Source organism: Wasmannia auropunctata, unplaced genomic scaffold (assembly GCF_000956235.1).
Source record: "Wasmannia auropunctata unplaced genomic scaffold, wasmannia.A_1.0 LD336106.1, whole genome shotgun sequence".
Taxonomy (NCBI): Eukaryota; Metazoa; Arthropoda; class Insecta; order Hymenoptera; family Formicidae; genus Wasmannia; species Wasmannia auropunctata.
Window position 1 is genome coordinate 1,651,184 of NW_012026784.1, and position 13,612 is coordinate 1,664,795.

Genomic DNA, 13,612 nt, shown 5'->3' on the forward strand with positions numbered 1-13,612 from the left:
CAAACAGGACTGCCGCAGACGTTGAAAATGTCAATGTCGCAGTCGAGGACCATAATACGTTTCCTCCGTATTGTTAATTTATAATTACCGTAACTCCCTTCTCGCGGGAATTTGGTACGACTTTGAGACGTTTTCCCTAAACGTGACTTTTACGATGAACCGTATACGATTTTAAAAATTGCGACACCATACCGACAAATCTACGGACTGCTCCGTACGGGGGAAAGAGATAAAAATTGCGCGGAGAGTCCTTTATCGAACGACGCCCCCGTGCGTTACCGTAATTATACCGGAGATCCCCTTTTGTGGCTCCGGCGACATCAACCTTGGCTTTCCAAGACAATGAACCGCATCACCGACGGGAAACACTCTCGCGTGGAGTCCGCTTTCTGAATTATACCGCGTAGCTTGCCAACTTTTCAATTTCGAAATTGGACGGCCGCTTCAAAGTTGCAGGAGGCTCGATCTTTCCAATAGAGAGAACTCGGATGAAGTGGATGCTGGCCCCTTCTAAATACGTGGGCTAAATCGTAAACGTATTATCGCACTTTTGCTCCACTGCTTTTCGCTCGGTGGTAAATGCATTTGTCGCCTGAGACGGTATTGCGCACGATGAAAATTTTATATAATTTGTTCCAAAACAGAAGTACTGAGATATGAGATACTCTTTAAGCTATTAATTTATAACATGGTTAGTTAACAACAACTATATAGCTCAGATATGCATAAACAATCTCGTTTTTATTTAACTCCGAGGATGACTTTATTACATAAGATTCTATTTATTACGTTGGATGCATTCCGTATATGAATTCTAGATTCAAAAAGCTGAGTGCATCCTACGTACGTATCCTGGATTTAAGCTTGCAACTTTATCAGCGTCGGACTTATGTATTTTAATGAGACAACCGCTTATGGATATTATTGTGTTTCCGTGGAAATTTCATTTCTGCTGCTACATGCACGACTTCTGATCTGTTTGTTTCAGTACAGCGATCGATTCACGTCCGTTCTCCTGATAGTCTCGCTCGCGGGGATTAAAGTATGCAGTCCAGATGGAAAAGTGAGTACTATACAGAATGCACACACAGTTATTCCCGCGGAAAAGGATACGTCGCGTTTGTGCGCGGACGTTGTTATAGCGAGACCGTCTTGCCTTGCGCCGCCTGCGGCGCCTTCCAAGACGGAGCTTCATCCCCTGGAGCTCCGCGCGAAAAGTTCGCCTCTATCTCTTTTTTTTTTGCAAGAAGCACGACTGCATCCCACTGCGTCGCGTTATCTCTGGGTATCGAAATAGAAAAAAGATATTATAGAAAAACAGCCGCTTCATTATCATCATTGTTAACATTGGACCACTGTTTTTAAACATTTAGTTCTAAATATCTTTGATTCTTAAGCCGAAAAAAAATAATACCGTGGCGAGGAAGGCGCTTTAACATCACGATTAACTGAGAAGCTGAAAGGAGAATTGCTTGCGTTGCGTGCTAACGGTTCGGAAACATAAACGAGTCTTCGTGAAGGTCCTCTCGTTAAAAGAGCGAGCGACGAGGAGTTAATGCAGAGGGTTGAACTTTCAGGCGGGATGGCAGGACGGAAGTTGAACCGCGATGTGAGAAGCCTAATTTTCCGCGTTCTTGAGCGCCGCGTTCGATAATCCTTGTGATATTTTGCAAGACCTCCCTTTCAGGCCGACCTTGGCACGTCAATCTTTCAATGCTAAAGAGGAGCCCATATGCTCCTTCAAATGAATCACTTTCGCTGAAATATTCGTACAGTGAGAATAATAAATGATTCAAGAGGATAATTATTAAATTAAATTGCGACAAATACGAAAAGCGAGAAAGCCCTTGTAATCGCGCAAGACATCTCAATCATTTGTTTTAATCATTTTCAATCTTCGTAGCGCGTACAACAAATATAAGGGAAATAAGCAGAAATAGTTACAGTAAAATTATTGTAAATCAGAATTTTGTGTCGCTCTGAATTTTGTCGCAAGGATCAAATTAAAAAAAATCTAGATATTTCTCTTCCGAATTCAACCGGATGTAAAAACAAACGTCTCACGTCGCGAGTAGGAGTGGAACGAGAGTAATTTCGCTGCTGTTCGTCTTTTATTATTTTTCGGACTTTAATTGGAGGCCCGTAATCCTTATCGCATCCCTGCCAGTAATATTTCGAAGTTGGCTCACCCATGCACCGGCCACCCTCGCGCGATCCGTACCCCCCTCCCCCCAACCCCGCCCGCGTTCACGAGTACCAGAACATATCGATCCTTCGAATTAGTGTTTTATTTCGAGGGCTTCTCCTAAGCTCCCGCTTTAATTTTCTACCTGAAAAAATCCTTACTCTCTATCCCCGATCTTTGGTAAGCGCCTCTTAAGAGAGTCCTCGTGGAACGTTAACGTGGCGGACGAGAAACGGAATGTCCACTTTCGCGAAGAAATCTCTGTGCTAACTTCACACACGCCATTCTTTGTCTTCAAGCCTTTCCAAAATTATTTAAACTTCTAGTTATTTTACGTAAAAATAAGAACAAATGGATGTAAGAGTGAAAATTTTTTTTTATATTTACAGAATTATTTATTAAATTGACACTATGGCAAAATTACGGGGAAGAAGCCGGGCATAATTCACAGGATCATCGAAAAAATTGAAATTATCTCAGATACGCTTGTGCCAACGCTCGCACGTTTATCGTAAGTTCTCGCGTAACACGTGTTTAATAATGATAAAGCGATATTAGTACCCGTTCGAACTGCCATATTCAGCAAAGGAGTAATTACCGATTTTCATGTTACGAACTATAAGATATGAGGAAACTTTCCGCGATCACGCCGAATGCACGTGACTGCATAAGATGATTAAGGCGCGAAACTAGAAACTTAGAGAGTCTAATTAAACTACGTACGATCGAGCGCATTTAGATAAGCTATATGAGACTGACCTCATTCGATAAAAATGAACATTGGCTCGATTAACAGAATTTAACTCGCGGAAAGTGCTCCGAATGTTTAAATGTTGCGTTCGTTGCATCCGTCGAATTTGTTTATCCCGTGTAATTCATGCCAAGCGTGCCTATCTCTTCACGCTCGAGTTCCTGTTGCACAAAATCGCGATTATTCCAAATCGCTCATGCACCGCGGAAAGTTCTCCAATGAACGCGCGGTCGTGTGTTTAATTCGTTAGAAAAATTGACAGCCCGTAACGGAAAACATTCTCGGCTCTTTCTCGGTGACGAGGAAGAGACGCGACACTCTGCTGATTATTGAATTACACAGGGGGAGGGTGGGAGGGGTGAGATATCAATGAAATGCACGCGCGAGAGACGCGATGTCGAGTTGTTGGGGTTGTTGGGTAAACGCATGATGACGAATGGTGCCAATCTTTGCAAGAGAGAAGGAAGGGGGGAGAGAGAGAGAGAGAGAGAGAGAGGAAGGGAAAGGGAGGGAAAGAGCAACGTGCCGTATAACTCCGCCGCGATCGGGAGGGATGTATTTACCCTCCATCTGTGGATTTACTCGTGCATACATGGAAGAGCACTCCGCGATGATACGCATCTCTCTGCGCGGTGCACGTATCACCCACCCACGTTGAACAGTGTCCACTCCAATGTTTTCACCGGTACCCCGTCGTCGCGAAGGAGGTACGGCCGCCGCTAATAATCCTCCGTTCCTTTGGCCCCATTAAACCCTTTGCCTCGTCAAGCGTTAAAAAAATTCCGACGATCCCACCCCCGTATGTATGTATAATGTATATCCCCGAAGCGCGCGCTCCCGTGATTTCGCGACATTCGAGCGGCTTTGAACGCTCCAAACTTGCGCTTTGTTACATCAAGCGGACCGATTATCCCGGCGTCTCTCTTTGCTTAGATCACACGAGTTTTCAGCATACACGCGCATTTGACTCCGACGTGACGGTTATTTCAGGAGCACGGGAAGGGGACGGGGACGTCCCCGGTAAACACTTGTTTTCGGGCAATTTCTGCGACCGTGAATGGCGCCGAAACGAACGTTTAAAATAAAAATTTGCTCATGTGCAATTGCATTCTTCCAATAATTCTGTTATCCGCGGAATGAAATCACGCCGCGTTCGATAAAATAAACCGGGGGAATAACGAATTGCGGAAAACACCGCGTACCACCACGGAGAAGATCGACGGCGAGCCGCTCGTGTAATTTTTGAACTCATACATTTGCCGCGATCGCCGGATATGTTTATCCTTTACCTGCGGATTTACTCGTGCATACACGAAACAGCACTCACCGCTGCAGCGCTGTATCTCTTTTGCATATCTTCCTCCCTCCTCGCTCGCACCGCGCCGATAGTATCCATAGGAAATATCTTTCCACGATATTCGTCATAAAACGGACATCGCTCGTCACTCGTAATATAAGAAAATTTTTTGTTTGTACTTTTAACTCCAGAAGCGAAAGAGAGGAAGAGAGAGTGAGAGAGACAGATAGTGGTAAAGATGCAATTTTAATTTTTTGTTTAACAGAATTTTTAATACGCGAATAAGATATAAAGGGTCACTAAGGGAAAAAAGTCATCAATCTATCTGCCTTCCTTCGGCAACGATTACGTGCAACCATAGGAAAGCAAGCCGGAGTAGCACCCGGAAACTGAGGGTCATAAAATTTTTTACTGCAACCGAGAGCTTAACCCAACCCTGCCTTAAAATTTTTACTGGTGCCGAACGCAAAATCGAACTCTTAAACATTTAGACGTTTCCCATCTGCGCTACAGATACGGCTGAAAGATACATTTAGTACCGTCTGTGGGCGAGCATTATTATTATTTATAAGCGTGAAAGCGCGTATATTCGTGCACACGGATGAATCTTCCGTAGTTCAACGCGCGCTTATCTGCATCGTTAAAAAAGGATTACGCGGAAAAGAAACAGAATCCCGCGGTAAAGAATTAAGTCCGACACGAGGTGACTCCTTCTATGGGATAATAGAAAAAAACTAATGTTTTTTTCTTATTTTTACGATTATTTTACTGAAAAATGAAAGTCGCGGAGAAAATTCTCTTTTGAGATGCGCTCGTTTTGTCATAAATAAAATCTTTGACTAGCGACGGATGATTCCCTCGTTGCAAGAGATACTTTTACGTTTCACAATCGGATTTCGCGATTTGCTGGAAATCTCCGATTCCAGGTATTCTCGGGGCGGGACAATGGGTAGGGGTTCAAATAACCGACGCAAGTGCTGCAGCGATGTACGTATATCCCGTTGCAAAGGCGCAAAAGCGAATAAAGACGGGAGCGGGTGAATAACGACGTCAGTGTCCTCCAGTGGAATATGACAAACTCGACGAAATTCTCTCTCTCTCTCTCTCTCTGTCTCTCCAGGACGTCGTTTGTCGTGCCGGGGAGCGATTGGTAACGCGCATAGTTGCCTCGAGATAGTTGGTTCTCGTGTTACGGGGCGATTTCTCGGCCCGTAACAACTTTGCCGCTACGCAACTATGTTTCGAGTGGACCGGCTCAGTCAGAAACTTCGCGTAACGTACTTCAATCGAATTTTTAACAAATCGAATTTTAACTTTTCGGCAGGAAACCCAAATCGAGCGGGTAACTTCCGCGCGGTGTGTGCTTCAGTGTGTCTGCTAACAAATTAGATTGCACCTGCACAAGCAGAGATAAACTGATTAGGTCAACATATCGATCAAATACATCTGTACGTGGCGATTTCAGTCTTTGAGATTTTTACATCGACGACTATTGCATTATAGTTATTATTTTATCTCTTTTAAAAAATAGAATTTTAAATAGGATAACTGAGAAGAAATTTTTCTATCATTTTGAGTGCAATATTTAACAATAGCAGTAAGAGAGCCTCAAGTTCAACTAATGCCCATTCAAGAGGCATAAGTAGGAGCAGCTTTTTACTGAGCCGGTTCATTTATATCTTTCTCACGTAGAACTTTGCTACTTGGGAGTAAATGCAGGCACCATGAAAAATTCAGCACGAAACTTGATAGAATCGCGGAGTATCCTTGCTGGAAAATTTGCTCCTACAGTACGATCATCTTTTCAATCACCATTCTACTCGTCCGCATGCCCTGCCATGCTTACCTCGGTAAGAGAACGAATTTAAGCAAGTATCTCGTCTTGGAAGTTTGAAGATGAGGTCGTGCTTTTCTTTAAGATTTTGCAGGATTGGACTGCAATAATGGCTTAGGCCAAAAATGCTATTTTGAGAATATGAGTTTAAAATTTTAAAGATCCGGATTTTAGTGAGGATGTGAGAGTTGAGGGAGGAACACTTGATATAATAATCAAATGAGTTTGTCATTTAAATTGCAAAAACAACTCTATTACAAAGAAAATTGCCGTTGCAGCACAGAAGTGCGTAGCCTCTCTTGCTCAGAAAAAAGCTTTTTATATACGCGCTGAAGCAACTCCACAATCAGTATTGCGTCTATATAGTATGCAAAAGAGCATGGTGCCGCGACACAATGGACGAATAAATATTAATAGAACGTGCGAGCGAAGACTGTAAACATGCTCGATGTAATTCTACGGGACCGGGTAATAAAATATCGAGAGTGCACGAAGTGGCGTTGCGGGGATATAAAATTCTTGGCTGAAAAATTGGCGAAACCTCGCAGAAAACTCTTTCGAAGACGAAGATTTCGCTCATTGGACGAGTTTTATTTGTACCGGCTGCCAAATTTATAGACAACATTAAAAATTTACGTCCCAGAACAGTGTTTAAATTCGGCGAAGTGGAACGAGAATACATCCTACTTTATAAGCTGCAGAACTCATCATCGAAGAAAATCTATATGTATTATATAACGACATATTTAAATTATCAGGACCAATATTTTGATGAAAATTTTCTTTACAATATTCTGAAAAACAAGAGTTCTTTTAAGGTTTCTACTGTAGAGCCTGGAAAAAGTATCTCTGAAATTATGATCGAAGTAGATTTAGACCGAACGACCAAATTTGCGTTGAAACTTATAAGCATCTCGTGAACCAAGCCTTAATAAATCATTAAAAGTTTCGGAACGTAAATTTAGCCAAAAACCTCGCAAGTTTTTCGAGTGGCCAATAATTGGACTTTATTTCTTTCTTTTAATTCTCATCGAATCATCATCTAACAATGGCACTGATATTCAATTGTGGAGCTTCGATGCGTGTAAAAACTCTTCTTTTTTCCAAAAAAAGATATAGATTTCTGTATTGTAGTTGCAATTATTGTTTTTTTTCACAATAAAATTTATTGGAATTTAAATTACTGTAATCAGAAAAAGCATTAATATAGGATAAATATAATATTAAAAAGAAAAAGCACTAAAAATTCATACATATATATTTTATTTAATTGCGCTCTAAAGTGGTTAATATCTTAATAGACATAATTTTGTGCCAAATAATTTTTCTACCGGTGTTACAGTCCTGTCCTATCCGTACCATTTTAATTATCTCATCCTACACCCCTCAATTTAGGCTCACGCGATATTTGCTACAGTTGCTAACGAGCTATATGTAGTAAGTGATATTTATGATGATATCCTGTTTAATGAGGACGCTAGTTTCTTGCACGGGTTTTAACACATACACAACGTTTCACAACGGAATTGATTTAAACGATTAAATCACTCAACAGGATGAGAGCAATGATAAAACGCTCGTAAATCATTTTTGTTTGCATTCAACGCGGGGCTCACTCTCGAAAATATCTCGGAAATTGTCAGTCAGAGACAATTTATATTATTTTTCATTACGCCGAACGCGCTTCAAAATGATGAACTCATATATCAAAATACCGTAATTTTATTAACTAAGTACGTTTCATTAACTAGTTATTGAATAAGTTTGACTAATTAAGTGTGTTTTATCAAGTTTTATTAAAACTAGATTTTATTAAGTAATTATTAACAACGAATAAAGAGCTTACAAAATTTTTGGGCCAATCTATCTATCTTTATTTTTAAATGCTCTATGCAGGAAATAATATACTTTTTTTAAATAAAAAAATTGATATTTTCAAGTCATTTCAATGTATTTAAGTGCAGCATTCTCCTTCTTAAGTTATATTTACTATCGTTGTAGTTGTCCGTACATCAAAACGTTCTTACGAGTGGTTCTCAAGAACCTCTTGGTTTTTTCTTTATTTCTGTTGCAGTGCGTGCAAATGGCGCACGCGTTAAGACGCATCTCTTACGCGACTTGTGAGCCGCAGCATACCCAATTCAGCTTTCTGGCGCGAGAGCCCAGGGCCCACTTCAGCCTGCAGTACTGTCATTCTTTTATCACCGAGTCTGCAGAACAGGTCAGTAAAATATGTGACTTTCTCTTTAATACTTCCTTCTTTCACGTAGAATGCGACTCTGAAGAAAATTAGAATACCTAAGAGACGCGTTAATTAGGTCATATTAAAACTTCTACGAAAAGTAGATCCATAAAGAAAAGTAGTAAATCCGTAGAGAAAAGTAGAATTTTAATTGCTAATAAATGATTACAGAGCAGTTACAAAAATATCTAGTTGACAAAAAACTATAATATATGTTAATGCAAATGCATATAAAATGAATAGAAATATACAGCGTTTGAAATATTGTTAAAATATTTTATTGGCGTTCGAATTACAATTATCTTAAATAATCGAATTAATATAAATATAAGTGTCTTAAATGCTCGAGTTAAAATAAATCGTCGAAACTAAACCGGGATTTCCGTCCAAGATACTGTACGTGACAGGTCGACTCTCGCGAGTGGACAACCGCGTGCGTCTCAAGTAGAAACTGGAAACTGTCTCGTCGTTTAAAGCTGATGGATCGCTCCCTTTTACTCTCTCGTCAACTCCGCCAACATTTAGAGCCAAGCCGCACGCTTAACGATGAAATTTAAATTGAAATTACAAGACCAGAATCTTGTCTTAATCGTAAATCGAGAATTCTTTCTGGAATGAACGAGTTTACGCTACTCGTCGTCACTAAATCTCGTAAAGTGATGAATTTATATCGCAATATAATAATTAATAATATTTGTAATGCAATATTCTAATCTCAATCCACTTGCTTGCGAATTCGCGAGCAATGTATTTCGCCTTAGCTTTAACTTATCAATACGATTACGAAGCTCTGCCGTTACCGTGATACGTATCACCAATATCGCGCGTTTATCGAAAGTCATAACAACCGGGCGTAAAGCATTCGAGGGTGGAACGTGCCTCGGCGCTGAGACCAGCGAATACACGTGGAAATATCGTCTCGGACGTCGATACACCGACGACTACCGAATCCCAGGATCTAAAAGCCTCTTCCTGTTGTCTGGAAGATAACATCGCCCGAGGCATCGAGGTCCGTCGACGATATCAGGAAAGGATGGAGCCCGTAAGTTGGCGGAGCTTTAGCGAGTTGAGAATAGTAGACTTTGCACTCGGAACTTTGCACTCTCTGCCATTGCCTTGACATTTAGTCAACCCTAATGGCGCGCACTCTTCGGATTAAACTTTAAATACCTTCCGCTGAATTAAGAACGTCATCGTTCTTGAAGGTCTCGGATCAAGTGAGCTTACCCCGATAGCATGGCCGAAGAGATTGCGAGAATAGGCAGAAAATGAAAAACCTCGAATATTCGAAGGTCTCTGCGCTCAACGAAGCGGTTGACATCGCATTTTCAGTTTTCCAAGCAATTTCCACGCTGTCAGGTGATTTGTCAACGTGTGATCCACATCGGAAGGGATATAGAAGTTCGAAATGATCTTTCCGAAGGAAAATAACAAGAGCGAACGTTCGTGTGTATGAATCCTTTTTATTTTCTTTATTGAACCAAAAGGACTAGATTCGACACACGCGCACAAACTTACTGCACAATTGGCGGGTATTTCCGACCCCGACGTTCCGTTACGATCTTGTGAAAATTCTGACTAATTCGAGATTCCGCGATTCGTTCCTCACACCTTGAAGAGCGCCTTAAAAATGTTAAGTAAATGCAGGTACCTGCGGCAGGTACAGACATTCCAAGGAAGGTATGCGAACATTCTAGGTATAGGAGGGGAGGCTCGTTGCAAGAAGTGCAGTCTACGGGCAGGATATTCCGAAATGTATAATTTGGGTGTAAAAAAAGAGATATTTACCCCTTTAAGTACTTCACATCACCGGACACGGCGCGAGCCCCGAGACGGAGCCGAAGTCCGCGATCGAGCGGCGCGTCGCGCGCTGACGGCAGGTCAAAGAACGCGAATCGCAAACTCATGCGCTCCGTGCTGGCTCTCTGTCGAGTGGCGTTCTCGGTCGTGGCAGGGTAAAAAGAATAAGAAACCGTGGAAAAGATCGTGAGAGGGAAGGAGAGAGAGCGACGGGCAGAGCAGGAAGGACTGACCGACAGACCGAGAGAGAAAGAGTGAGAGAGTAAGAGAAAGAGAGAGAGAACGAGGGACAGCGAGGGTGAGAGGGAGAACGGGGACACGTGGTATTCAACAGCTGCCGTTGAACGTGTTCAATGCCGCGGTTGAAGCAAGAAAGCGGTCGGTCGGTCGGTCGCACCGCTCGGCTCGGCTCCTCGCAGACCGCGGTGGGGATGGAGCCGTGTGGGCCGGCCGGAGCGCTGGTGCTCTCGCTTCGTGTTCCTCGTGGACTTCAGTCTTTCTCTATACGTACCGGGAGGTATTGCCATCGTCGGGCCGGTTAAGCACGGTGGTATCCACACTTTGCGGCTTTGCGAGCTCCCACCGCGCGAGAGAGGCAGCGGCGACGGGGCTCCGCACCCAGGAACGTGCGACGAAAAGAACGGAGAAGGGAACGGTATACAAGATACCGCCGGCCGGAGGTTCACCCGGTGGCATCTCACCCGGGTTGACAGCAGAAAGGACGCCGCGCGAACCGGGTCTCGCGCCTCTTTGAACGGTCCAACCTAACGGATGGCTCGCCGCCTGCCGTCTGCGTGAGTTTCCACTCCCGCGGCGATACCGGCTCGACTTACTGAACCAAGCGAAATACCGAGAGACTGTGACATTGGGACGGCGCGGCGTTGTAATAAAAAAATTACGTATTGATACGTAGTGTATTTATTTTCATCGTTCTTATTTCTATAAAAATCATTAAGACAAGTTCTAAAGAAAAGAGGGAAAGAATAAGCGCGTCGAGCCGAGGATTAGCAGAAGACTCGGAATTCCATCTGGAGACTTTCTAACGATTGTTCAATCCCTCGGTACAGCGATTTCAAACTCCGAAGCACGAAACGGGGAAGGAATTGCGCGCGCGAATGTGTACGGTCGCGACGTCGGAAACGGGGCCGTCCCCGCAGCGAGTCCATCGGAAAATGTAGAAGGATGTATAGCGACGCTGCGGTTGACAGACGACAAGTAAGAAGCGAGAAGCGGCGCGGTACTCGTTAACCGGTTTCCGCGGGTCGGCATGCAGAGCGACACGTAGTCGGGGCTACGCACGCCATCGAGAGCGGCTCACGAATCCTCCGCGCGTGTGTCGCACGTAGAACTGGAATTCCGAGTCCCATGACGTCGCGATCGTCGTCACCTGCTAATAATACGGCATCGTCTCGCGGGAGACACGGGAGATCGGCGGCCACCGGGGAGGGAAGAAGCCAGCTTCGCGCGTCAACGACGGACTCCCGACAGCTTTGCGCAATGGATGTACCGTCGGTGCCACCGTATTTCCGTTACCGAACGGATACCGGCGTCAGTCACGTTAGCCGCACCAGGATCGAGTGGTGCTCATCCACATGCCGCTACGAGATATACGTAGATTGAAACTTGGCGACTTCAAGATTAGGCGCCTGGTTCCGCGATATAGGTGTCGGTATTGTCGAAGGGATATCTTCGGAGAAAGGTGTTGGACGCGGCAAACATTTTAACGTCGTGCCCGACGTGCCGGTGTCTCGTGCATTAGAAAGTGCGCCGCGTAGTGTGCCGTGAATGTGTGACCGGAAATGTGTGGAATAGCGATGTTAGAAATGCGAATAACCGGTGTGAACCGTGTGACGGCACGATCCCTCCTGGATGTAACAATAATGCCGAATTGTCGTCTTGTGATAAAATCGGGATAAAGTTCTCTTTCGTGAAAATTAAGGGCGGCGAGAAGGCAGGCGATTTCGCAGGACAACGTGCAAGGTACAACGGTCGCTGTGGCATGAGGAGGCTTGCACGCAGGCGCAATATCCTGACCGCATTCTTTGCGATTATGGGACGCCTTGGCAAAGGCTCGCAGAGCGCAAGCACAAGGCCCATTTTCAGGGTGCACTATCGCAAGCTCGTGGACGAGTACTCGCAGCAGGAGCAGTTGAGGTTCATGCCCGCGCTACCTGACTACATGTCGTATTGCTGTTGCCGATGTGGTCACACTCAAAAACTCAAAGTGAGTTCCAAATTCGAAGTCAAATCGCGCGGATTTAAAACTCGCGCGGCGTGTCTCGCGTCCGCTTATTCACGATCGATTATTCGTTTTCTCTTGAAGTTCGAGTAATAGAAGTTTGAATAACTCGTTTTTCGTCTATCTCTATATATATAGTAGGAAGAACGATGATTTCCGCTTCTAAACGATTGCAAATACCAGTTTCAACTGATCCGACATGCATAATAAAACGATCTGGATATCGCCCTGGCTTCGCGGCGTAAGCTTTTACCTCTTGCGATATTAACGGATCGCGATTAGGTCGCGGTACCGCAACATGACCCCGGAGACGGTGGCCGATGCAACGATGCTAAAAGAAGGAAAAGAAGTGAAACGGTCCCCTATTGTTTCATCAGGCTGTGAGAAACTCGATCATTAACGTTTAATAAAGTGTCGCAAAGCTCTTCAAATTGTTCGCTATCTCTTCAACGCGGAAATTCAATGTCCAACAGATGCAAAAAGAAATTGAAAATATGTAATATAAATATATATTCAAATAAAAATTAGCTTAATTCTCATGTCGAAGTTGCTCTCATAATCTCTAGTCGTTCAACTTTCTAACACCTACGTTCATCGATAGAAGTTGTCTAATTTATCAGTGTACGTATTTATCTGTTTCTTCAAGATTTGAGAGAGATTGGTCCAGGTATGATAGTCACATTCCAGGATTTGCTAAAAGAGAGCCATCGAGTCGGTAGATTGCATACTGTAGTCAGAGAGAACGTGAGAGAGAGAGAGAGAGAGAGAGAGAGAGGGGGGGAAGAGGAGAGAGGGAGAGGGAGAGAGAGAGAGAGAGAAAGCCTAAGCCCGGTAATACTACTATCGCGTACCAGAAAGAAAAAGAGCTAACGAGGGAAGGGAGAGTGAAGGGGGATAAGCCGTGGGATCGGACGAACGCATTCCTCGGCTTCATATAGCTGCTTGTAGCGCGAGATGCCTCGCTGCCTCGCTCGTTGGCTCCTTACCGATGGAGTGTCTACACAGCATTGATATTTTAGCGACGATATACGAACCCGGTCATTATTCTAGCCGGCGTTCGTGTGCGACCGCGAGCGTTTAGAAACGTCGGATCTTATATGTCCAAGGAACTTCGCTCGGTATTAGAAAATAATAGAAACGTGTGCGTTAACAACGTGATACTGCCTTCATTGTATCGTTAATACCGCGTGGTTCTGTATAGCCGCTGTATAGTACACACCGGCAGCTGGATTATCTCGTATTGTCGCCAAAACCGATTCGAGCG

At 43.9% G+C, this 13,612-nt stretch overlaps 1 protein-coding gene across 4 annotated transcripts in view; it reads left to right on the top strand.

The window, feature by feature from the left end:
• Positions 1-13,612, top strand: part of LOC105451873 (tensin-1-like) — a 75,770-nt gene that overhangs the window by 46,284 nt on the left and 15,874 nt on the right. For 2 of the 4 annotated variants that reach the window (XM_011692589.1, XM_011692607.1), the window contains 2 exons: positions 989-1,063; positions 8,142-8,288. In XM_011692589.1, the coding sequence (XP_011690891.1) occupies positions 989-1,063; positions 8,142-8,288 (222 nt within the window). Of the gene's footprint in view, positions 1-729; positions 1,064-8,141; positions 8,289-10,862; positions 12,334-13,612 lie in introns of those variants that run through there. The other 2 variants (XM_011692579.1, XM_011692598.1) reach the window with 2 other exon arrangements.